Source organism: Macrosteles quadrilineatus, unplaced genomic scaffold, assembly GCF_028750875.1.
Source record: "Macrosteles quadrilineatus isolate MER2022 unplaced genomic scaffold, UCM_ALF_1.0 Scaffold_3__2_contigs__length_128488019, whole genome shotgun sequence".
Taxonomy (NCBI): Eukaryota; Metazoa; Arthropoda; class Insecta; order Hemiptera; family Cicadellidae; genus Macrosteles; species Macrosteles quadrilineatus.
In genome coordinates, this window is record NW_026542596.1 from 94,632,278 (window position 1) to 94,658,214 (window position 25,937).

Consider the following 25,937-nt stretch of genomic DNA (forward strand, 5'->3'; position numbering starts at 1 on the left):
ACACATATTTGTATATAAATATAATATTAAATATAAATATAAAATATAAATATATTATATTTATATACAGGGTGTTTTTTTAAAAACTTGCATCTTTATTTATGTAAAAACCGCAATAGATAGAAATATGCAGTTGGTGGTAATCATCTATTGACGTAGGGGGCACAATTTTTTTGAATTCAACGTTACATTCCATTCCCCCCCTTTTCCCCCCTGCCCCCAACTTAATTTTTTTAAATAGCAAGGTACCCCTTTGTGACATATCAAATAAAAGAGCATAAAAAAAGAAAATGTTTGATGAAAAAAAATTGAAAATCGGTTCATAAATGTGAGAGATATTCCCCCCGGAACTTAATTTTTTTTTAATAGCAAGGTACCCCTTGTGACATATCAAATGAAAGAGCATGAAAAAAGAAAATGTTTGGTGAAAAAAAAAATTAAAATCGGCTCATGAATTTGTGAGATAATCCCCCCCCCCCTTTCCACCTACCCATAACTTGTTTTTTAATAGCAAGGTACCCGCCCTTGTGACATATCAAATGAAAAATAAATTTCACCAAACATTTGTCATGCTCTTTCATTTGATATGTCGTAAGGGGTACCTTGCTATTAAAAAAAATTAAGTTCCGGGGAGGGGGGGGGGAAATTTCTCGCAAATTTATGAACCGATTTTCAATTTTTTTTCATCAAACAATTTCTTTTTTCATGCTCTTTCATTTGATATGTCACAAGGGGTACCTTGCTATTAAAAAAAATTAAGTTGTGGGCAGGGGGGGAGAGGGGGGAATGTGAATGTAAGTTGAATTCAAAACAATTGGGCCCCCTACGTCAATAGATGATTCCCACAAACTGCATATTTCTATCTATTGCGGTTTTTACATAAATAAAGATAGTTTTTAAAAAAACACCCTGTATATATGAAATTGAACGGAAGGTGTTTTTGGCCTCTGGGCATCTCAAAACGAAAAAGTAAATTGGCCCCGGGTCAAGGTCGTACCATGAGTACTAGCGGTAATAGCATATTCCCTATATGGGAAATTCGCTAAAAAACGCACAAAATCCTTAAACAATCTGACTGAAGAATAGAAATTTATTATTTGATTTTCCTCAATATACTGTGCATTAGACAATAAAGAGTGCTTTTATTTACGCAACCCAAATAATCACAACTACCACCGAGAGACACAAAACCATCTCATATGATGGTATCCCTGTTCTTTACATCATTGTCGATTTACATACATCGTTTGATATATGCATTGTGCAAGTTATCTGTGAGGCTTAGTGTTATTGTTATTGATAATTTTATAAATAATACGTAATATGTTTTATCTATGGTAATATGTTGTCTTTTTGTAAGCTCAAACCCCAAGCTAAGGCTTATTCACAATAAATTCCCATATTCCCAATAACACTAAAACTCATAGATAACAATTCATATCAGCTGATTAGCAATGAAATAAAGAATACAGGGATACCAAAATGTGAGCTTGTTTTGTCGTTAAACAGTGTTTTCCTTCAGGTACAGTATTTGTAATTTGGGTTGCGTTTAAAAAACACCCTGTATCTATAAGAAATGAAAATTGAAATTGTTTAACTATCATCATTTAGAACTATTTACCCCCTTCTGTTGGTTCTCTAAAATAAAAAATCACATGGGCAAACATTATGTGAAAACAGAACACTGTCAAAATAGAAGAGTAATTTATAACCTGTTCAACACCAAAATATTAAATTTATAATTCATCTTGATTTTTGCATGTAAATTGAACCATAAACATCACCATGAAGGGAAGTGGAGGAGGTGGTTTTTCCAATCAGAATAATGCTGGCAATCATCAAGGAGATGGATACAACAGGGGTCAAAGCGGGCAAGCAGGGCATCATGGGAGTCAAGGAGGACATCATGGAAGTCTAGGAGAACATCATGGAAGTCTAGGAGGACTTCATGGAAATGAAAGTGGACATAATGAGATCCAAGGTGGACATTATGGAAGTAATTCATCCACGGATCATATCCATGGTAGGGGTCATTCCTATCCCACCCAGTCTTCCCACACCTTCAATCCAGAATCCGATCCGGATTTTTCAGATGACGATTTGGAAATCGATGGTGAACTTTGTAAGTAGTAGGTCTTGAGGTAGATCAACTTCGTAAACAGGAAAATAATATTTGTGGGTGTTCCAGCTAGTAATGTATGTACCCTCCTCTAGTGAGACCCTGAACTCATACAGGTGGCTTAAACTTGGCCCAGTTGTTCAGGAAAACATTATAGTCCAGCACATATAAGTATTAGGTATATATTCTATTAAAGTTACAGGACGATATGTAAATTCAACAAATTCTGTAGAAACCGACTAAGTTTTAGTTGGTTGCAGCCCGGAGTGGACTATTTGGATACATGAATTAAGAACTGGGAAGAGTATGAGCACAGTTTCACTCGTGACCCTAGATGCATACTGATATGTCGTACTAAATCATTATTTGGTTAAAATGTAAAAGTATTCCCTATTCCTAAATAGAGAATTTACTACCATGTAAATTTTGAGACTTTTTACTTTCTGATGTAATTACCTCATTTTGACATCCATATGGATGTATTGTATAGGGTACTTTTCATGCAATATTAATAACCAAGGTGGAAGGGAAACTGTTTACAATATTTATTACTTTATTATTTTAAAATTTATATATAAATGTTTAACCAATGTAACTGCCTTTTCATAGTTGCATTCAGTGAATATAATGGTCTCTGAACTGTAAACAAACTATTCAAGTCGTCATTTAATACATAGACGACATGCTTAAATTATATCCTTCTTGTAGAAGATTAAAACGCGATAGGTATCAGCAATGACTTGACTCACTTGAATTAGGTATCTCCTGTAGCTCCTTGCTAGGAGCATGTCCAGAAGAGCTTGCCAGCCAACCCTATCTTGTGCCAGGTCTCAGCTGATCCCAAGTTCTTCCTATGCTCACAGCCTCTTTCTCCACTGTTCTTCTCCAGGTGCCGCAAGGTATTCCTCTCTTTCGTGTCCCTTGCGGGTTCCACTCTAACGCCTTAGTCTCAATGGCAGTGTTGGGATTTCGAAGGGTGTGTCCTAGCCACCTCCACTTCTTCCTTCGAATCTCTAAGTCTATCTTTTGTTGACCTGTGCATTCCCATAGCTGCTCATTTGAGATAGTGTTTGGCCAGAACACTCTTTTAATATTCGCCGCAGGCATCTGCTAACAGAAACTTGGAGCTGTGAGGTACTATTTCTGTCCATCTTTCAAGTCTCGGTGGCATACAGGAGGACGGATTTGACACAAGAGTTAAAAATGAGGATGTTTGTCCTGGCCAATAAATTTCTATTTCGCCAGAGAGGGTATAGTTGAATAAAAATCCTCTTTTGCTCCTCCTTCCGCTGTGACTATATGCTCCTGATCTTCTTCCTTTTGGTGTTGGACTCAGTGATGACTGATGAGGAAAGCCACGCGTAACAGGCAAAGGGGAGTGCATTGGGGGCTGAGAGAGCATCTGGAGGACCTTGACTTTGCAATATCAATTTAAAAAACACTGGCAATTAAAAATTACAATTAAAAAAAAAACTGACTTTTTGAGTATGCTAACTCTATCTATAGGGGAGTTGGTAGCCTAGTGGTTAGCGTTTTATTCTTTGGTGCAATATGGGGTTCACACCACCTTCCCTTGAAAGCATTGAGAGATATACAGTACTTTTATTGAAAACGCCACTGGCAAAGACACTGAAAAAACTAAAGAACAATAAAACATATGAACACTTTTTCAGCATCAAAATATACTCACTTAACCTAAAAATCTACAAATACAAAATTTATCATGATAACTTGACAATGTTTCTTATTGAATAAGATTAAGGGATCCCAACTTTTTCAGATCTAAATCCTGGTGAGCCATATGGTGCAGATATGTTGCCGGTGGATGACCCGTACATTCACTTAGAAAAGGCCGAAGAGGCAAATCGTGAGTGGTTGACAGGACCTTTGAGACCTCGTAAAACTAATATCAAGGTTCGCTTCTGGGAAGAGGGCAATGAATACTATGATATTGAAGAGAATGACAGTCCATCTGGTAAGACTAGATTTTAAAACAGATTTTTTTATTACAAAACCTACTTCAGGATAGGAGTCTGCAACAGTAATCACAGCCAATATATAATGTATGGTAACTTTTTTGTATTGATTTTTCCTCAGAAAGGCCTTTTTGTTTCTTGAAGTGCAGCCACATAAACTCTGAATGCAGCTAGCTCTTTTCACAATATCCACCTTGCCTTCCACTGCCAGTGTTTTCATGTTTAATTCCCAAGCCCTTCTGGGTCCAAACCCAAGCTTGGGTCTAAATCTATTTATCTATCCATTTTCAAGGCATTTTGATAGGATAGGATTGTTAGCCCTATACTCAACCTCCAATATGTGTGGAGGGCCACTCCTACTCAGGGCTAGTGGGTCTGTCAGACCTTGCCAAGAGGACTACCGATAGATCTATCGACCACCATCCGCCACCCAGGGGATGCTTCGTATACGCTGTAGTAGGTCACGGAGGACTAGGCCAACTGGAGTACGAAACTGATCTTGTAATGCTGTTTGTGTTTCGTCGACGTAGTTCTAGAAAGTGGAAAGTTATGCAGGTTTTTATTATTGACTTTTAGTATTTTTTAATAATTTGTATGATAAAAAACTGTATTAGTTCTTGAGTAAGAGAAGATGGCCTCCGGCTTTACAACTTCAGAAAATTACACTATATTCTTAAACTCTGTATTCTATACAAGTGTTGTTACATAAACAACAACAACGAACACGAACTTCAGACGATATAAAAAATTAACATTATTGGTGCAAAGAATCTTTAATTATTTTTAAATAATAGGCCTGTTATCAAAGTTAAAAGTTAACATACAAAAATAATAAAGTACTCCTCAATAAGTGAAACCCTCGTGATACTTTTAAATCTTTAACCTTTGATTACAGTTTACAATATGGCAAGTGAACGATCCTTCAATGCCAGTAAACAACGGGAAAGACAGAACTCTCCACTAAATACTTCACAAGGAAGCTCGGATAGGCGAGAATCTCCTCAGAAATGATCATCAACAAACACAGAAAAACATGAAAACAAAATTAATCAATGGGCCTTTTACTACGTTCACATTTAAAATTATTATAATATTTACATACTTGATGTACATGTACTTTTAATGGTCATGTATTTTGTTAAATGAAACATTATAAATTGAAAGACTTCATGTAAAACTAAGAAAACTTTTATAGGAAAGACCTTCTTCAATCTCACTGAGATCTATTTAACAAACTGAGAAGAGAAAAAAATAAAAGAGTTTGTACAACTTGTTCTTTTATATGATATCGTACAAGCTGTACCTTTGTGATTGTTAAAAAACTAAATAGATAATTTAGTGAAATGAAAATTCTTTATTTCAACAGGCAAAGTTAATTTATTGAATGTACCTTAACATTATCCATATTAATTTGTTATATTTTGAATCCAATAATCATAATTCATCAATTAACTAAATGGGTAAACAATATACAGGATATACAGGGTTATTTAAAAAGAATGGTGCAAAACTTAACAGTTGGTATGTCCGTTTTCGTGATTTCAAACAGCCGATGGTTACAACAATGGAAAGGGTGTGTTACTAAGTTTGTTTTGACAAGGTTAGGTTTTGTCTCAGTTGCTTAGTTGAGTACCACGAAGCCTGCCAACAAAGTCTTCTCCAAAACAAGAAAATGCATTTTGTATTTTAGGGTTTATTTGTACTAATGTTATTGTTAGTGTTCAGTAGAACCAAATTTAGGAAGAAGGCTCAACATAGGAACTGCAACGCTCGTTGGTTGAGGTATTCAAGGCAATTGGATGTTTTTTATGCTGGTAAGAGTTTGTGCCGTCAGACACCGTGGACTCAGACTCCGCCAGACGCTGTGGAGAGAATCGAAGCTAAGTTTGTGCGGAGTCCAAAAAAAAACCTCAACAGTCAAAGCTGGTAAGGAACTTAACATACCGCAGGCCACGGGTTTACGCAAGCGTTTGAAACAAAATCTATACAAACTGCAGTTATTATAAGCATTAAAGTCTACTGACAAACCAAAACGCACAGATTTTTGCCATGATAGCTTCAAATCTTACTGATATTCTTAGATTTTGTTGACAGGCTTTGTGGTACTCAATTAAGTAACTGAGATCAAACATAACCTTGTCAAAACTAACTTATAAACACTCCCTTTCCATTGGTGTAACAATCAGCTAATTGAAATCACGGATACCTCACCTACCAACCGTTAAGTTTTGCACCATTAATTTTAAATAACCCTGTATAACTGTCCGAAACAAAAATTAAAATTGTCATGAGATAAATCACTTGTATAAAATTAACAGAATACAAAATTATTAAAGTAGTTTTAATGGGTTAAAAATTACTCCTCAATTTTATTGATTTTTATTGACGAATTCATTTAATACATTCATATTTTCAGTATTGTAGCAGTATCAATAATTTACAATATTACAAATTAAATTCTCTAAATCACTTGGTTTCTAACAACTGATTAAACTAGGTACAGGAATCACAAGGAAAAATTACATAAATATAGGAGATTGATTTAACTATGATTTAAACTTAAGGATTCAATTTCAGTGACCTTTTTTTGGTAATGATTTTGTAGTTCCGATTTTATTCAAAACTAATGATTTTACTAGGAAATATAAAGTTTTTTTCAAGAAATTAATCTTGATGATATTAATTACATGTTAGTTGGAAAATATTATAATGGAACTGGAATATCATATTAGGTAATGGATATTGGCAAAATATGGATTCCATTTTTAACTCAATACAAATAAAAGGTCACTTGGTAATAATATGGCACAGAATTTGAGAAACTAATTTTGAGAGACAACTCCAAACTAAAATTTTCATTTGATTGGCACCAAAACGAAATGACTAGAAAAAATATCACAAAAATTGATAATAAATTGCACCATAATTGGTTAGACAATTAATCCGTAATGATTTAAAATAACATCAAATTGCATAACGCAATAAAAGAAAATGTACAGCAAATTTTTAGTACTGGAATGTTACACTTTAGTAAGAAAATATTGTTACATCTGATTAAATAATACATACTTGACCAAGAGTATAATCAATGTTACATTAACAAAATAACAGTATTGATTTCACACTAACATTGATCTTGATGGAATTTTAAGTTAGAAAATGAGATAAGAGTAACATATATTTTGAGACTTTTCTAATGAGGAAAAGTAAAAGCTTTTCAAAGGTACACTTTTTAAAAAAGGTTAGTATACGCCACACCTTATGTTAAATATAAAAATAGCGCATCAAATTTTCAAAATTTATATTGTCTAAATAGATTAAAAATCATGAAATATTACTTACAATTTGATTATATTGAAATATTAAAGCAAGTTTTGTCTAAAACTGGTAGCTCTTTTCACATATAATTCTAAATGATTTTATCTAGGCAAAGAAAGTTCATCTTTAACATCTTTGGTTTTTCAAGTTTTTGAAGTAATTTGAATACAGACTAAGATGGAATGATACTTTACTACAAATTAAATAAAATACAAATAGAATTACAATTTACGTCTATATTTTGGTAAGAGTAGTTTTGTTTTAAGATATAATACTTAAAACTCGAAAGCACATTGTATTTTAATACAACAACCTTATACTTTGAGTAAATATTTACGTTTTTATAACACATGTACTTATGGAATGCATGGTTTATTTCCTGATGCAAACAAGTTGATAGAGGCACACTGAATAAATTAATTTACAATTATTAAAGCTTGTTTAACTAACCTAATAATCAAAAAGAGTTTATCACAACATTACAAATAAAAATAAACTACAGCCGTCACATTGCGTTCTTTCCTATGCAGAAAAAAATACGAGGGTGAGATTTGGTAGTGCTTCGCTACCTACATATACATTATAGTAATAAACAATTAAAACCAAAAGCAAACATCTTATAAAAAGTTGAAAAATAGCAACTCAGTGAAATGTGGGTGAACTTTAGATTACCAAAGCACCCCATTTACACAGTTGCTTGTTTGAGTAAAAGATTATAATTTAAACTCTTGCTTTTTTAAATATTTGACTGTGTAGGCCTACACATCACAAAGTTGATATCTTAAAAAAAAAATTATAAGAGTTTAAATATGACTAGAAATGAAGTTGTTTCTTGGATTGCACAGTTTTTTATGTTCATTGGCATAACCTGCAGAAAAAAGTATCCACTTAAAAGTACAAAAAGAAACTGTAACATTTAGAAACAAGAATTATAATGTAAACACTTGAACTGACTATAGATAATTCATTTAAAACTTTGACTACTTCAATAGTGAATAAAATAATCCCCTTGAAAGACTTGCCATACTATGTATGGAAAAGTGGAATGTATTTTGAAATGCATCAATCAAGGTTTTAATTGTACATTCCTTAGAACTTATCCATGATAATAAAATAACTGTTGATTTCCCTCTGCCACGATTGCTACTGTTCATTTGATCATTTTAGTCTACTTTGGACTGCAAAAAATAAAAATAAAAATTTTTACAACATAACGATAGCATTAAAATAAATTTTGGAAAATAAAATGGTACAAATAAACTAGTAAATCACATCTTTGTAATCCAGCTTGAATGTTGTAAACTCAAATAATTGAGTGAAGAAACTAGTGAGTAGATTCAAGCTTTCCTACATTTGGCTTAAGCGCAATTGAGCTTATGTCTTGCTTTCCAAGTTTTGGTTTATACATTTCATACTTTTAGGCTTTAAGTAGATATTTTGCACTTTTTAGGGTGTGGCAAAACACAAAACGAAAATTCTAAACAAATTACTAACAGGAAAATGTTATACACAAATATCATGAGCAGGAAAACATAATATCACCCAAGACAAGACTTTAAAAATAATATAATCTGTTATACGTTGAGAACCTTTCAATTTACGACTAATGTTGATATCCAAAATACTGTCACAAATATAGATTATTGTACAATATTTTGAAACAGCTTGAACAGTGAGAGAACGAGTTAATCACAACTAGGAATTCAAGTACAGACCACATTGGTTCATCCGTAAAGGAAAGTACGAGAAATTATCAGAACTGTAATAAAATTGGTGTTAACACTTTAGAAATACACGAGTTCTTTAGCAAACAAAACTAAACGGTATCTAATATCAACAATACGAATGAGTAAAGTACACTAGACAAGTTACACCTAACATGAATAGTCGAGCCAGTTGGAGATCAGCCCGTTTGATTTGGTACGTAAACAATATCTGTTCTATCGTTACGGTTACAAAACAAAAACCTTTCTGAAATATAAATATACATTTCAAACTTGCAAAAGCTCAAGCTAGTTCACAACCCAAATTCTTTCAATATACATAGCTACAGTAGCAAAATAAGTGACAAAATAACATTTATAAAATTAATACTGTGCATAACATTTAAATGCTGCAAAATACAACTTAACACGCTCTCGGACGAGAGCCTAGAGTAACTAGGTAATGTTGGATGAGGGAATGAAATCACTTGACGAGTTCTGGCGTCTGGTTGGAGGGGTTTACTGGGAGGGTCGGGCGTCGTGCGAGTTTGGACCTGCAACAAGTTAGGGTTACGATTTAAACTTCAAAATCTTTTCTAAAAAGTTAGTTTGGAAATACCCTTAGCGATAGCAACAGGGGTTTTACAAGAAATATTGGAACCTCTTAGTTATGGTGTGTATATGTACCTCTTTTAAGATGTTTCACTAAAACTGTTTTTACTACTTACACTGGTAAAATATTTCCATTAGTAGAAAAGAATAGCATTTTGAAAGGAATATCTGTTGATTACAAAGACTTTTTGTTTGTTTACAATAATACTTAGAAGTCTGTGTCACTGTCAAATATCCAAACAGATTACATACGAGAGACAGTCGATGTTAACTTACTTGATGAATTAGATCACCTGTTTATTATGGGATTAGGCAGCTACAAACTGTGAGAATGGCAATAATCAAGCTACTCGAATACTAGACATTATTTAGTACACTATCCTAACAGTTGTGATACCACAGAAACAGTGTTAGCTTTAGTATATTCATACACCCCAAATTGTATTTGAGAAGATCCTTATCTTCAAAGTAAATTTGCACAACTGATTATTGAAATCAGACAATAAAGTAGTGACAGAACGTTTTTATCTATTTGTTTTACCTGATCTGTCCGGCCAGAAGTGGGTTGATAGCGTAGAGCCAGTCGTGAACTTCCTTGTCTCCCAAAGTCTGCATCAGGTAACCGCGATGTTTTGTAACCACACTGAAAAATTAATAGTTATTAATACAGTAGCCAACAACAATGCAATGGCTACTTGGTGTTTGAGAAAGTGAAACTTGGTTCATACCATTCCATGCAACATTCAAATTGCAAGTCTTTCTGATAGAAATCGTAGAAACTAAAATTTTAATCGCCACTAAACATCAGACACATTTTAAGTGAGATCATAATAAAGAATAACTTAACAACAGTTTTGAAAACAGTACATAGGGATTGTGATGAGTATTTACTGTATGCTTTAAAAGCCAGTTATTGAAACAGCAATCACTTCTTCAATTTTCAACCCTCTGCCATTATCAGTCTACATTAACGTATTCACAATATTTAAACTGGTTGTTACCTGAATGTGTTTGGGACCTTGACCATGGCCTGTTGGTCCTCCGAGTACTCGACCTGAGCTGTCGCCAAGTTGATGAGGGCTCGCTCTACAGGGTCCTTCTCATCTCGGAAAATAAACACATACGGCCTTCGGACAGTCTATAGCAAACAAACATGTAACATGTCAGCTATCTTTTGAGTATAGTACAATTTACTCAAACCAAACACCTGCAAACATTCATCATATGCAACATTCAAGTTATAGCAAGGAGAAAAGAAGGATTTAATGATGTCATATTTGTTTGATTTTCTCAAAAAAGCAATACAAACTAGGTATAGTACTTATTTCTTACTAATTACACCTTTGAATCTTTTTGAACAAAAACTTATTCATAAACTTACTTTTCAATATGACAAAAAAAAGTATGTATCGCCTAATCTATTTTTAACAAACTTTAAACTAGCAAACCATACAAGATCACATAATTACAGATAATTGGGCTATTCCTTAGGAAGTTCTCTAGAACCGTTTTCCTGCCCTCCATTTCACAATTCATGTGTTCTGATCACTACACCATTTGAACCATGTGACAGTAACGACATACTATTTGTTGCATAAAACTAATCTTGAAGAACTTGTGAGAGTGCTGAAAACATAAAATCAGTGGTTGCGACTTACCACCCATCGCTTCTTCCATCCGTTGGTCTTCTGCTCCAGTACGTTGAGGTAGCCCTTGCGCGCGACCACGGGGCTGATGCGTATTTCCTCGACCTCGGGAACGTACAACACGAGTGTCTGGTCCTCACTGCGTGCGACGCTCTGACCCGACACGCAACTTTCCGTCAGCAGACTGAGGTGTTCGGGCAGCGCAGGCCGTGTCACACGCTCCGGCGAGATAAGCTTGGATAGAGCACTGCAACACATAAGTAAGGTTAGTCAGCAAAATAGGTAGCGACAAACCACTCCCCTTTAAAATTTTCATATTACTATGGTGTTGCTCATTACTAAGCATAGCACTGAGATAGACCTCGTGAAGTTACAAATCAAATCAAATGATCTTGATACAAATCTGTAAATACTAAATACATACATGAATAGTGTCGAACAAGAAAGACACCAAATCTAAAAGGGGTGAATCTGAAATCTATAGCCAACTTTATCAAATTGGTAATGGATTACTGGGACAGAATGACAATTTTTTTATTAATTTTGTTTTATTAACTTTTTTTATAGGTTCCAATGATTGCCTTAAAACATAAGAATGTCAGATTAAAATAATTAATTACGTTTCAGAACATAAAGTTTAATGAAACATGCATGGACTTGAATCATTGTTCGTGTGTGCTAAATATGGATTTTTGTTTATTGATAATGACAATAGTTTTCTTGAAAAGTCATCCATTCATTTTCCCAAAAAAGAAACTAGTCACCCAAGACCTAGAATTGACAATGTAAGGTACGTCAATCCTGAAGTCTATGGTGAAACAATTACTAGAACTGATAAAGTTGTAGGAAAATATTGTTGACCATAAAGTATTCTACCTATAATCTATATATTAATTTGAAACTGTTTTTCTTTGTCTCCACTAATTTGAGAGAACGGCTGGGTGTAGAAACTCGGTAGAGGTCTCTAAAGAAAGCTCTTGGTTTATAGATGAGCAATCAAAAAAGACAAACACATCATTTAGATCAAATACGACATTGTGTTTTCAAACAAAATTGTAAAAAAGCCATTGGACACTGTAATTAAAGAATACAGCAGGGTGATGGGGCAGTGTTTAATTGCTACCACAAATCATTTAGTTTGAAACACTACACTTGCTTTGTTAATTGGTTAAATTTAGAGTAAGAGTTAGAGAGTAGTAGATTACTTACTCATGAGTAGTTGGAGAAGTGATAACACTTGTGTTCATGTCCATCATCTCCTCTCCTGGAGAAACGTCCTCGTGTTTGACAGGTTCCTGTGGCAAGGACATAACGTTGTCAGGTGGTTTTATTTTCAAATATAAACTTTTCAAGGAAACTAACCAAATTCCATTCTCTAGCATTATGTGAAGCAATGACTCAGTCTACTACCTATATACGTTCAAGTACTATTTTTATTGGAAAACAACTAGGCCTGAAGTGGTGTCTTATAACACAAACTTAATTTTATGTGTAAAAACACATAAGTACACACATAAAGTAAAAGGATACAAAAATAAGATTTTCTATTGAAAGTTTATCAAATTCTTTTAGAACAATAACAGCAAATTTAAATGTATAGATTACCTTTAGAACTTTTACTACTGATGGAAAACAAAAATTTTACTTTAATTAAGTTGTTAAAGATTGTGTTTTTTTATGGATTGAGTTTTGCTACCATGCCTGGTGGAAATTAAAGTACAGGGACTTAAAGATACACACTGCTCTCAAATCCCACTGATAACAAATAGGTTTTTGCTATGTTATAACGCCACTACCCTCTAGCCAAGCAATATGAAAAATTATTTTGTCCTAGAGCCTAGTGTCCTAATGGATGATGGGACATAAAGAAGAATTAAGTGACTTTTTTATATCATCTAGCTAGACTCTATTCAAAAAACTCTAGTCTCAGCCTAGCCACATAGGACCCCACTTCACAATAAGGGTTTAACATCTGGCAACAGTATATTAATTAGTGACAACACAGTTGACGCCGAACACCACCATGTACTCAGATGACAACAGCCACAAAAGCCTACGTAAGAAAAACAAATACGCTTCAATCAGCCCGTTTTTCAAACTAGTTGTGTATTCTTATGTTTTTCTTATTCTAGTTTCCTACCTTGCAAGGGATCCTTCCTTGTATCAACTTGACACACTTGGAGGTCAGCTCCCTCTCTCTATCCGTCATCTCCCACGGAGCGTACACGTCCTCCGAGTCCTTCCTCACACTCACGCTGGAACTGCCTCTGCGGATCTTGATAGGACTGCCTCGGCTCTCCGTGCTGGCTTTCGCCACCATGTTGCATACCTCCTGCGATACAATCACATATCTGATGAAACATGCAGACTCGAGACATATAATTTTGTTTTATATACAGTACAGTGCTTATATTTTCACCTTAGCTTATGCTGCGATTACATCATGAATTTTGTAAACTTTTGATTTCAAACCATGCATATTCATTCTGTATATCTTGCTACAAGTGGCTCTAAATTAAGGTAGGTATTTTGAATTGATGAAGAATTAGATGGGCTGGGCATGTTTAGAGAAAGAAATCAAACGAAAACAAGTTCTAATGAGAAGTCCTAAAGGAAGACGACCGAGAGGAAGGCCAAAGCAAAAGTGATGGAGCCAAGTGAAGGAGAGACGTGGAGCAATTAGGAGCAACCGAGAACGATGCAACATTGTGACAAATTCCTTCCAAAAGTTACCATGCTTTTGTACATTATTTGGGACGATACAAAACATGTTCTGTTTGTGATTGTAGTAGAGCAAGACATTGTTGTAGTAGTACAAACAGTCGTTGTTTGCGTGATTTCACATAAATGCAAATTACTTACATTAAAAAAATCAACATAAGCATTATTGATTTGGAGTGTTCTTGTATGTATGGCTTTAAAAAATTAGGCCTACCTACTTAAAACTGTTAATATGATTTGCAGTATTAATATAACAGTGAAAAGTTTAACTTTGTTTAGAAGGGGAGCCAGATTTAAATACCACATAATTATAGCCTGGTTCCTCATTCAGTCATTAATCATCGGTAAAGCAATAGCACCTTCTCAGACTTGGTGATGGGTCCCTTGTCCACTCCCAGTCGCTCCCTCAGCAGAAGTGTGTGTCGTACTTTCTCCACCTCCTGTAGTCTAGTGAGTTTCTCCAGCTCCCACTGGTGGTCGAAGATGAGGCTGTCTCCCCTCGGCCTCCACCCGTGTAGGTTCTCCTCCCCTCGCACGTACGTGGAGCTCGTGTCCAACACTCGCCTCTGTCTTCTCTGTACGCCTACGGAGGAACAGTGCAAAATACATAACCTTAGTAAAAAGGCCATCACTGGATTGATTTTTAGATCCACTTGAATCGCTGTTGCACCGGCTAGTTAAATAAACCTCAGAGGAGAGGTAATGTTGATGAGACTAACTTCACCATCCCTCGAGTTTGGTTCATGTTCAAATCTTCAATCCAATCCCTAAATTTAAACAAAGGCATGAATCTTAAAGTATAAAATATCATGCAGAACCTGCTGAAAAAATCTATTCTTAATAACACTTCTTATATTTTTATTTATTTTAAGACTTGTGACTGACTTCCTAAACTTGTTTAGCCAGAATCTCAGTTTTAACCATTTCTTCCAATCATGATGATTTGTTGCAATACCCATAACACCCCAAGATTTCCTTAGCAAAATCCCTAGATTATTTAAATTTCACAAACAAAATTTAATAACTTTCTTTAATACTTTCTTGCTTAAACAAATGCATGGGTTGCAGCAGCTTGGGTGGATGTTGGGGATTGGGGATGCTCAAATCTTCTATTCTGTATCACATTTAAGAATTTAAAATATAGAATTAAAACCCTGAATAACTGAGTCCTATCAAATCCAAATACAGCAATTACAAAATAAAATGGAGAATCTGCTGTGTGTTTACTTGATCTTAAATCAATTGTAAAACTTGTAATTGATTTCAAAACGGTTTACGCCAAAATTTCAGAATCGTTGAATAATATCAGAGCTATTGTGAGAATATTGTATCATAGCCATTAATATTCTAAGAATTTTGATGAACAAATTCCCAAAAGATAAAAATTAATACGGTTACTGCCTTGAAGAAATGGTTAGGTTTTAGTAACAAAAAAAAAAAAAAAAAAAAAAAAAAATGGCCGGTGAAATAGAATAAGGGGTTTGAGATTTTACTCTCAAAACCAGTTGATCGAATCACAAATTCAAATCCTTTCTTGGAGATAGGTGGATTCAAAATTTTAATTCGGGTTAGACATAACACGTGTAGTTAATAAATTAACTACGTCTAAGACTATTAACTATAAACACAATTATTATAATAGTCTTAAACGCAGGTAAACTTTTGGTGACAAGAAAAAATAGTTCAACGACGAAAACTGACAGTTTTTAAGTAGATGAGTAAACAAACATAGTCGAAAAACCAAACGAAAAAGAAATAACTGTTGCTGGTAGCATTGATTATTGATACAACTAGTTAAAGTTTATCTTATCCCCGTGTTAAAGTGGTTGCCAGTTTTTTTACAATATCGACATAGTTGATGTGAGCCACCGACAGATTGCGCTGGTCTAAATTACTAATTTCTATCGAATACATGAACTCTTTTACCAAGTCAAACTGGTGAATGACTTATTGTGAGTGAGCTATAGCAACTCTTATGATCCATCAACTATGCCAGCAACAAATAATAAGATAAGAAATATAATTTTAGACACCATCACATTCTGTGACTAGCTCATACAACTATGTTCTTTTTTTATGAAAAAGTTGCGTCAGCTGGTCCATATAGATGGGGACGTCTACTTCAGTATTCAATAGTCAATGCTGGTAGGAAAAGACCCAACTCTGTAACGATTTCAGAATAGGCGGAGCTTACAGATTGAGTAGTATGACAAATAGTAGTAGTTTTAAGATGTTTATACAACAATTTATCAAATAATCATCTTTTTATCTTGAGTATCGCATTAGTGAACAAGTAATAACACAATTTTCAATATTTTTCCCAAGAAAATAATACCACTATGAATAAATAAAGTAACTAAAATAAAGTTTGTGACTTCTCTGATGTATGGACTGTTAAACTTATCCTGTCTTTTAAATTTTAAACCAGAAAATGAAAAAAAAAACTTAACAATATATACTAATCCAATGAGAATTGAGAATGTGTTGAGCTTGAATAAGACATTTATTTATTTAGAAGCAATTGGTGAATTGATGCAAAATATGAAACAATCTACAAATTTAGCACTAAAAAGCTCTTTAAAGACCAATCTTTGCTACGGCGGCAAATAAAAGCTTTGTTGGCACATTAATGCCAGTTGCAACACAGTTTATAAAAGTGTCACAACTTTTGATGAATCAATTTTAAAATGCAATGGCAATGCACAAAACTACAATGCGAATTAACTTAATAAAGAATGAGACAATATGAGACATATAGTTTTTTACCTGAAAAAAGTTGGAAACTAGTTAGCAAAAAATTTTCTCCATGTTCTAAAAAGCACACAAATTTTTCGATTTGAGCTCTAAAACCAGGAAAAATTGAAGTATCGATACAATTTTGCACAACTTTATGAAGCTGGCATCAGTGTATCAACGGCAATGACACACACTGCTTCTACAACTAGAGGCAACATACTGCCAGGGTGTAACATAAGATACAACTAACACATGCCACACTAAATACACAATGGCGGACTGTCAGGCTCTCACAAAACTTGAGTCTTCTGTTTAAAAAAAGTTTAAGCCAGTTCATTTTACATAATAGACTATGCGAAAACACAGTGAAAACACACTCCAAGATCTGTAGATAGTAGTGATCAAAGTCACAAAGAAATTATTTCATTACACTCATAGATTATGGAATGCATTATACATTATTGTTGATGAAAGTAAGCTCAATGAGTATCACTTTAATTCAATACAGTTAAGTCCTCACTAACTAGACTATTTGTAGATCCTGAGGTTGTCAAGTTTGGGGTTTGTCGAGTTATCTAGAAGATTGACATTTATAATGGGTTTTTATAAATGAGTACATAAAACACTCCTTCCTTTGTATCCTTCCTACAGGACACAATACCAATTTAAAAATTGTCTTCTCTTATTTATTTTTTTTACTCTACAGGGAAAATTTTTTACTCCCCTTAGAAAATAACTGGCATCAAAACTGGTGCAATAGAAAGACAATGGTAAAGTTTCCGAGGTGCGTAGACAGTCAGCCAGTGTGCAGAGGCAGGGTGGGGGGAGAGCGCATCTAAGGGTTGCTACCTGGACTACCTGCTTCAGACGCCCGCTTCAGCACCAGCTCGTACACGCCGGACAGACGGTTGGCCTCGGCGTTGCGGTAGTTACCGGAGAACAGGTGTTTGAGAGAGCGTGGCCCGACACGTGCGTCTCGTCCGTAGATAATCATACTCAGGTCCTTTGTGACTATGGCTGGCCGGCCGCAATTCTCCAACTGAAAAGAAGAAAAAAGCATAATTTAAAAGTATTTTTTCATTGAGGTCAGAAGAATAGTCCATTAGGAAGTTGGTCAAAGTAGACACTTCATGATGTACCTTTGGAGGTGATTTTCAAGATGCTACGACATTGGTAGTGACTGAGCGGACTTACTGTCCAACGGTAAACTTTGTAGCTATCTCCAAATGAATTTCATTTAATAATATAATTAAAAATAGGTTAAACCAGTCATCTTAAAAAAATAGACATAAAAATCCCCAACCAAAAAAACAGTAGATAAAATGTTCACCTAAAAAACTGTTTCCCTTAAATTTACATGTTTACAATGTGAAGACATTTCTTAACGATTACACTACACCACCAAAAAGCAGATACTTAACTAGTAACCATCCGTACCTCCATATATGCGGAGATGGTCATAAAGATCTGCTCTCCGTAGGCTGACACTCTGTTGAGCATAGGGGAGTTGTGTAGGGAGGAGTCCCAGGCTGCCTCAAACCGGAACATGACCCGGTCATCGCCTGGGATCTCTACCAGCTCTCCGGGGAACAACCCTAAGGACAACACGGAGCTGTCGTTGTCCTCTTCCTCTGGCTCAGGAGTGTTCCGGATACGACCTGGAATTTAACAAGAGGAATTATAGAAATTTGATAAAAAATTATTTTGTACAGTACAGTATAATATACACAATAAGTTCATTCTGTATATTGTAATTGCATAAAGAGACACAAGATCAACTTGAATTCATAGCTCTCCTAATATATGATCAAGGAGGTGATTAGCAAAGTAAGTTTACAAATCCAATCCCTGGAAAAATGTTGAGGCATAGTAATTTAAGAAATTTTTACAGTTTTGAAGGTACTGTAGCTTATAAGTTTTTTCAAATGGATTTTTTTAGAGAAATAATTCTATTACAATAAAAGATCATGAAGAAATTCCGATTCATGAGGTATAGTCAAAGTAGAAGAAATATGGTATGTCTATTGTCTATCCCTTACATGTGTGAGGTAGATTTTTCCATTAAAACTTGTACTTATTTTAAAGTGTTGGTTGTTAATAGTTTCTTTCTTTAACTAGGCAGGCAATTTTAGAGTTATTTTCTTTCAACCTGATTTCAATTTATAAGACAACCTTAAGTGGCTTTGGGAATAAGTCCTATATTCCTTTATGTTGAGGTCATACTTAAATTTATTTTAATTCTTTGAAAATTATCTAACGTCATTTACAATTTTCTAAGTGAGCAACAGGTGAACTTAAAAGCAAATACATCAAAGTGACTAGACCTACCAACGACCAGTTCCCGTACATCCTTCCAGCGCAGTTCTGGAGCGTGTTCGTGGACGATAGTGATGCGGATACGCCTCTGTATTCCTTGGTGAAGCAGGAACAACCCTCGGCACGGCAAATCATCACTGTGATCCACCACGGCTGGCACGTACTCACCGTTGGGCGCTGAGACATACAGAGTAGATAAGCTATGGGTTGGATTGTGAAGATAAGCAAGTTAGACATTAAATAAAGAGGAAAAACTCTAGAAGAATGTTTGCCTAATCTAAATACTATTACTAACAAAACAAAAAATTAAACAATCACTTTATCGACCACAACTACATCCATGTTTTATATGGTTAAAATAACATAGAACACTCAAGTGTTTTAGACATCCAATGCAATAAGATAAACTTAAGATTTACAATAGGATAGTTTACAATTGATGTTTTATCTGTTATAGTTATCTTAACTGGCCTAAGAACAAACCACTTTAGTTACTGCTAGAATATGTCTTGGAAGCCAAACAAAGCAGCTTACTTAAAATATTTGTTGTTAAAAAAACAGCCCTAACCCTACAATTCTACATTAACAACACACTTTTCAAAGACCACTATACTTTGTATAGGATTTTATTTCCAATACACACGGAACAAAAACCAATTTCAGACTCACCGAGCTCGCAGATTTCAAACCAGACGAGAACGTCATACTTGGCATGTACGTGGGAAGTGCAAGGAGATGGTAACACTCCAAACTTGGGAGACCTGACGGGCTGACTAATGGGGATAGACGGTGGCAACATCCTCTTGGGAGGCTGGCGAACACTGTAGAACAAACAATACCATACATGTAGAACACACTCTGATATACCGTAAATGGTTCATTCAATAAGTATCGGGACTGGTTCACTGTAGCCCCAGCAGAGCGGTGGAGGGGGGTCCAACCGGTTGGGTTCGATTGAGGGGTCCTTCACCATTCAGTCCCCTACGGGCATTTGTTGAGACAGGAGGTCGATATTTGTGCCGAGTATTTTTTCATTGTCTTGTCACGCCCTTTGTGTCGAATGGCCCCTCTATCGAACCCAGCCATTGGACCACCCTTTACTGCTCTGCTGGGGCTACAGTGAATTAGTCCTGCCACTTATTGAATGGAGCTTGTATATGAGTAAGTATTTATAAATATTCTTATAAAAACGGAGTTGATAGTGATAGACGGAAGGAGACACAGAGAAAAATCTAGAAGAAGCTTAGTAGATGAAGTAAAACGGGAAGTAGGGAAAAGAGGATTGAAATTGGCAGATTAAGGAGGAAATGGAGTTTTGAAGGGATATGACAAAATCCAAAGGCCTATTCGATACAACATTGAAAAAAGGTGCTTAAATGATTTGTAATGAATGTGATTGAATTGAAAATATCCAGAATAAAATTGGGTAATATTGATTTTGAGTGACAAATTACAAATTCTAAATATTTAGAGTGTAGATGAAGTTTAGTTACATGGTTAACACATTTTATATAACTCCATAGCTAAACAAGACAAAGTTGGCTCACCAAAAACCGATAATCCAAAATTATTTCCCCTGCACCAGCAAAATAAGTGCTTGTACAGAAGTTTAAAAAAATGAAAGATAAAATGTTGCCCCGATTTAATAACATGATGTGCCCTAACATGTGTAAAAGTGTAGTTGTCAAAAGTAAGTCAATAGTTTTTGTCAACTGTTGAGTCAGTGGCTCAGTCGGTAACGCCACAGACTTCAGGCCCAAGGCAGCGATGACATGGGTTTGGATTGTATTACCTGCCAATACTTTTCATCAGCATGTTTCACCCTAGCACTGAACCGGCTCACACCTTGCTTTACTGGATACATTCCATGCACAGGTTTCTCTAAGATTTCTCATAGACTTGTTTTCTTTACGTTAAGTTTTAGATATAGTTTTTGATGCCATTCCATGCACTGATTGATTGATGTAGACTGTGAAATTAAGATGATTTGATTTGACAGGTCCGTAGCCTATGTAGACAGACAAATGCAAGGTTAAAAGCGGCTGCCAACCACTTTAAAAAAATGTCGGATACTCACTGGCCTTCTTGCTTGGCATCCCTGTGTAGCGGGTGTTGCTGATAATGTCCAAACACTTCAAACACTATCGGCTGTGTTTTGATGTACTCCACAAACGACTTGGTGACTGACACAGTGATCTGGGAAAAATAAGCTACAATAAGAGAAAATAGACAATATTGAAACTTAGAATATACATGTAAGAAAAGTTCAATAGGCCTTTAAAATTTCCAAAAAGAATTCAGCTAACAGTGAGATGATTTATTTTAACAACTTTCAAAATTTAAAAGTAAAACTAAAATAAAGGATTTAATTCACAACTTAAGGGACACAATCATGCAACAAGAAAGTCCTTCACTTATAACCAAGGATATTCTATTGCTCTCTTCAAATTGTAGTCAGTTTTAGAATAAAGATTAACCTGAAATTAAGCCATCAAAAGAGTGAGATGATCCGATATATGGTGTAAAGTACTATTTTAATTCTTATACATTCAGTTTTAAATCATAAAAATCTGAGATGGCATCAAATTTTAAACTATAGCATCTCCTATGCCTTCTCCTGATTATCGAAGGATGTAAAACTATAGATAAAATAGATCCTCAATAGTAACACTAATTTAAATATGTTTTCTTTGTGTGAAAATGTTGACATAGTTGGTCAAAAAAGTGGGATGTCTGTTTTAATATTAAAATAAATCATTAAACGTACATTTTGAACATGATAAAATCCAAGTGGTGTTCCTTTTCCAGTGTTTTTGACAGGTTCGGTAGAAAATGCCTCATCATGTCTGTGAAGGAAGCTGGAACACACAGAAATTAGCTAATTAAAAGCACATTACTTAAGAACTACCTGATATGATATCCTTGCATAACCTGTCTGTCACAATTTTTTTTGTTTCAACTGGCATTCTTTTGGTTAGTTGCTGTAATAATGTCAATTGTGTTTACCCGATATGCAGAGTTAAAAGGCTTGTTGTTGTTTAAATAGATTTTTGTTTCCCTTAACTGTGAATAATAATTGAATCCTTCAACGAAAGTTTTAGTAAAGGGGTTTTAGATGTAATCATATTCTTAAAAAATCACTAAATCACTTAACTTTTTGGAAACATACAGATTTAATGTCCTTGCCGTACCAGTTTTATTTAGCCTTAGAGGGTTTTCCTCTGCAGTTATCATAAATCCAGTAAAATTTCATGTTTGTAGCACGCGTTTTCTTGAATTGCAGGTTATAACAGAAATTAAACTATCCAGCTGATCATAATGTAAACAAATGTACTCTTCATAAGGATAATATGGGAACTTTAAAAGCCACTGAGGCAGAGCCCAAGGGTATTTTTGAAAAAAATTAAGGTCAGTTTGCAAATCTACATGTCACGCTCTTTCCAATGACACGTGAATGGTCAAAATCGGTAGAGAAATGGCGGAGGAGTTCAAAGGACAAATTTCGTGTTAGCATATTAATTATATAGGTTTAAACAGAAACCTACAGCATTAAAATGGAAAGGAAGAAATTTATGTGATGTATTATTTTTTCACAAGCTGATTGTCACCAATAGTTACAGTAACTTTTCTTAACACTGTCGACTTGGCAACAATACATATTTTTGTCAAACACAGATTAGAGAAGTTACAATAAAAATGCAAATTTAAACCTTGTATTGACCAACACGTGTATCACAAGCACTCACTTGAACTGACAGAAGATGTCGGCGTACTCCGTGGAGACGCCTATCGCCTGCAGCACAGTGACTCGGAAGGTAAACTCGTTGTTGACTGCGAGGTGTGGAGGTAACTCTTCCTCCTTTGCCTCCGAGCACACGGAACTGTCTCCTCGGCCACTGTCTGCGTCACACTCCAGGTCTCCTGCAATACGGGACAAGTTTTTTGGTTTAATGTTCCTTCCTTCTCATCCTAGGAGGTCAAGCTCAAGTTCGGAAACGTTTTACATATTACTCAGGCTAGTTGTAAATGGTCGTGGTATCACATAGCTTTGTGGTATTTGGTGGTCTTGGGTAAGTAATTTTTGCTGTAGGGGTGAAATTCTTTCGATATTTTCCCTTTAATCTTTTTATTTAAATATCTCAAATGAATTTCCTTTTTTTTGCGAGTCTTGTTACCATTGCTCTGTGACCATTCAAGTTTAATTTCTATTTGATTCTTTTTAAAGATACCAACACACAAAAACATTGAATCCATAAATAAATCAATAAAGACAATTGCTAATTTTATTCATATTATCAATATTGCAAACCATTAATATAGGTCTAGGAGTTTTTTACTAAAATGTCATGAATCTACCGACATTCACGTCAAAGTTTTCAATTCACCTTCAAGCTTTTCATGGTGTGCGTGTCCTTCCACCACTCTCTCCTCCGCTTGTATCGCCTTCTTGTTCCGGTAGTGGCCGAACAAGTAGTCGTCGTCAAATGTTATCTTGGCCGACTGCCTCACTCCGCTTATGTGTTCACCACTCTCCTCGTCTGCAAAAAATAACAAACTTAGGTTTGATTACTGTTAGGAAAGGACTGCATTCCAAGATGCACCAGCCACATTGTTGGCTTTTGGAATAAGTGTACCCTGATGCACTATTCAGAATTTGTTGAACTTCAGGTACTTAATTACTGCAGTTTCCTGCCTCTGAGATCTCTACCATATCCATATCCAGTAAGTGACAACCATTTCCAACTTAAGTATGGAGGAAAAGTCACTTTCATCTATCTAATTACTGGTTAAGAGTTTATCGTCTAGTACATAAACCATGCTTAAAAAAAGATGAGCCAAATCTACAATGAGGATCTTGAAACTACAAATTATTCTAAGCCTCTATCCAGCAGTAGGAAAGAAGTCATATGCTCTAACACTAGTCCAGCCAGGGGAGCGAGCTGGTCTGGTGGTTAGAGCTTGGGACTCCGATTCCTGGGGTCCTGGGTTCAAATCCCGCCAAATCAACAATGGATTTGATCTAAGTGATAGTGCCGTAACCCCTAGGTCTAGCCTGAAGTAATGTGAAAAACAATTACGGGCTGCCTAGCTTCCTAGGACAAAAAAAAAGAACACTAGTCCAGCCGGTTCCTAAATTGTACTTAAAATGCATCATGATCACAAGGCTGATAATTAGATTGTATCTTTTTTTTACAATGTGTGATTGATGGGTTGGTCATGGTCCAAAATAATAAATAATAGTTTTTCATTAAAACAAATCAGCTAACTAATGATTGATTTTCAACAAGCCCGTGTGAAGTAGTGATTTCAAATACGACTCAGATCATTTTACAGTAATAAAACATAAAATTGTAATACACACAATTGAATGTAATGCCAATTTAATGAACCATAAAATTGTAACGTACCATTGACAGCTTGCACAGCAATACGCAGATATCCCTTAACATCTCCTTTCTCGTTAACAATAGCGACTTTGTGTATCAGTGGAACGGGATACATTAGGTTACTCAGGTACACAAACGACCTGCAAATAAAACGGGAAAGATTAGAAGAAATTCTTACAGAGACGTATAGGACATTATAATGTCAGCATGACACTTTAAACATCCCATTTTACTTCCAGGTATAATTGGACTTTATCACACAATTTTTTTGTTGGAATAGCTTCTTAATATTAACGCTACAATAAAAAGTAGCAGGAATAACTTTTCTTGGAAGCAATGGACTTTACTCAAGCATTTTCAGTCATTTGGGAATGGAAATGCAACTAAACTTCCGAGTGAGGAACAGAATTTTAAACCTCGGAGCACAAAGTCAAAGATTGCTGTTTTATTGTTTTTTCCTAAAGAACTGGCTAGTCTTTGCGCAACACAATGTAGGCAAATCTTCAATGACTCACTGAGTTTAATCATTTCGCCAAATGAAGGGAAATCTTTGATTTTTTATACATTTGTCAGTTATAATTATGTGATCATAATTATTTGATTTATTATCATCACTTGAAGCTAGAACTGTACCGTTCGTAATTTGTTCTTTAAACTTACTGTGGCGAATAACAATGAAAAAGTCATCTGTTATAGTAATACTGTATTTGAAAAAAAAAACTGTGCAATGTAACATAGCAATGTAAATTAAAAATTAAACAAGTGTATGTCTTACTCCAGTCTTAGAGCCACCAAAACAGTGACGACACAGGCATGTAAGTAATTTGATTTTACAGCCCTTCTAAACTTACACCTATTGATCGATTGAGACGATTTACAGAAGAGAGATTGCACTTTAGAAAGTTGGTATTACCTCCCCACCATGCGGAACCACGGGAATCGGTCGTAGAAGGGATCGCCCCCGGTGAGTGACTCGATGTTGTAGTCAGGGCTGGTGGGGGACAACTCAGCCTCGTTCAGATACATCTCTCGCATCAACTCTAGCCTCTGCCTGCAACAATGATGTAAACAGGTTCGTAACTAACAACATTAAATCAATATTGGTTTTGTCAACCTGCTAATAAGTGAGGATACTAGAACAGCTGGCACAGTAAGGTTTAGGTTATGTTAGCTATTTTGTGATACGTGAGTATATTTACTCTAACCTAACCAATCTAGTTTAATTATAAAAGCCATAAATAATTAAAAGATATACAGTAGAACTCCAATATCTTGGATTTATTGGCACCATCATCCTGATAGCCAACATTCAGACAACTCGAAGATTGGTGATATAAAAATGCTTATTATAAATATTTAATTACTAATACAAAACTTTTACAAGTTTATTTTAAAGGCTAAGT

General features: G+C 35.1%; 2 protein-coding genes across 2 annotated transcripts in view; one reads left to right on the forward strand and one right to left on the reverse strand.

Moving 5' to 3' along the window:
• Positions 1–1,663: 1,663 nt before the first annotated feature.
• LOC128988413 (uncharacterized) lies at positions 1,664–5,299 on the forward strand. Its single transcript, XM_054409678.1, has 3 exons — positions 1,664–2,122; positions 3,900–4,094; positions 4,991–5,299. Exons 1-3 carry the CDS (start codon positions 1,786–1,788, stop codon positions 5,104–5,106), a joined length of 648 nt encoding a protein of 215 aa, XP_054265653.1. The 5' UTR covers positions 1,664–1,785; the 3' UTR covers positions 5,107–5,299.
• Positions 5,300–6,468: 1,169 nt separating this feature from the next.
• LOC128988414 (kinesin-like protein unc-104) overlaps positions 6,469–25,937 on the reverse strand; it is a 57,197-nt gene continuing 37,728 nt past the window's right edge. The window contains exons 20-36 of the mRNA XM_054409679.1: positions 25,448–25,585; positions 24,556–24,674; positions 23,533–23,685; positions 22,894–23,068; positions 21,915–22,005; positions 21,225–21,343; positions 19,817–19,968; positions 19,160–19,324; positions 18,269–18,489; positions 17,690–17,870; positions 14,455–14,678; positions 13,515–13,706; positions 12,584–12,669; positions 11,387–11,621; positions 10,730–10,866; positions 10,270–10,371; positions 6,469–9,670 (exon numbers count right to left, since the gene is read on the reverse strand). Coding sequence (XP_054265654.1) covers positions 9,601–9,670; positions 10,270–10,371; positions 10,730–10,866; positions 11,387–11,621; positions 12,584–12,669; positions 13,515–13,706; positions 14,455–14,678; positions 17,690–17,870; positions 18,269–18,489; positions 19,160–19,324; positions 19,817–19,968; positions 21,225–21,343; positions 21,915–22,005; positions 22,894–23,068; positions 23,533–23,685; positions 24,556–24,674; positions 25,448–25,585 — 2,560 coding nt within the window. The 3' untranslated portion in view covers positions 6,469–9,600. The remainder of the gene's footprint in view (positions 9,671–10,269; positions 10,372–10,729; positions 10,867–11,386; positions 11,622–12,583; positions 12,670–13,514; positions 13,707–14,454; positions 14,679–17,689; positions 17,871–18,268; positions 18,490–19,159; positions 19,325–19,816; positions 19,969–21,224; positions 21,344–21,914; positions 22,006–22,893; positions 23,069–23,532; positions 23,686–24,555; positions 24,675–25,447; positions 25,586–25,937) is intronic.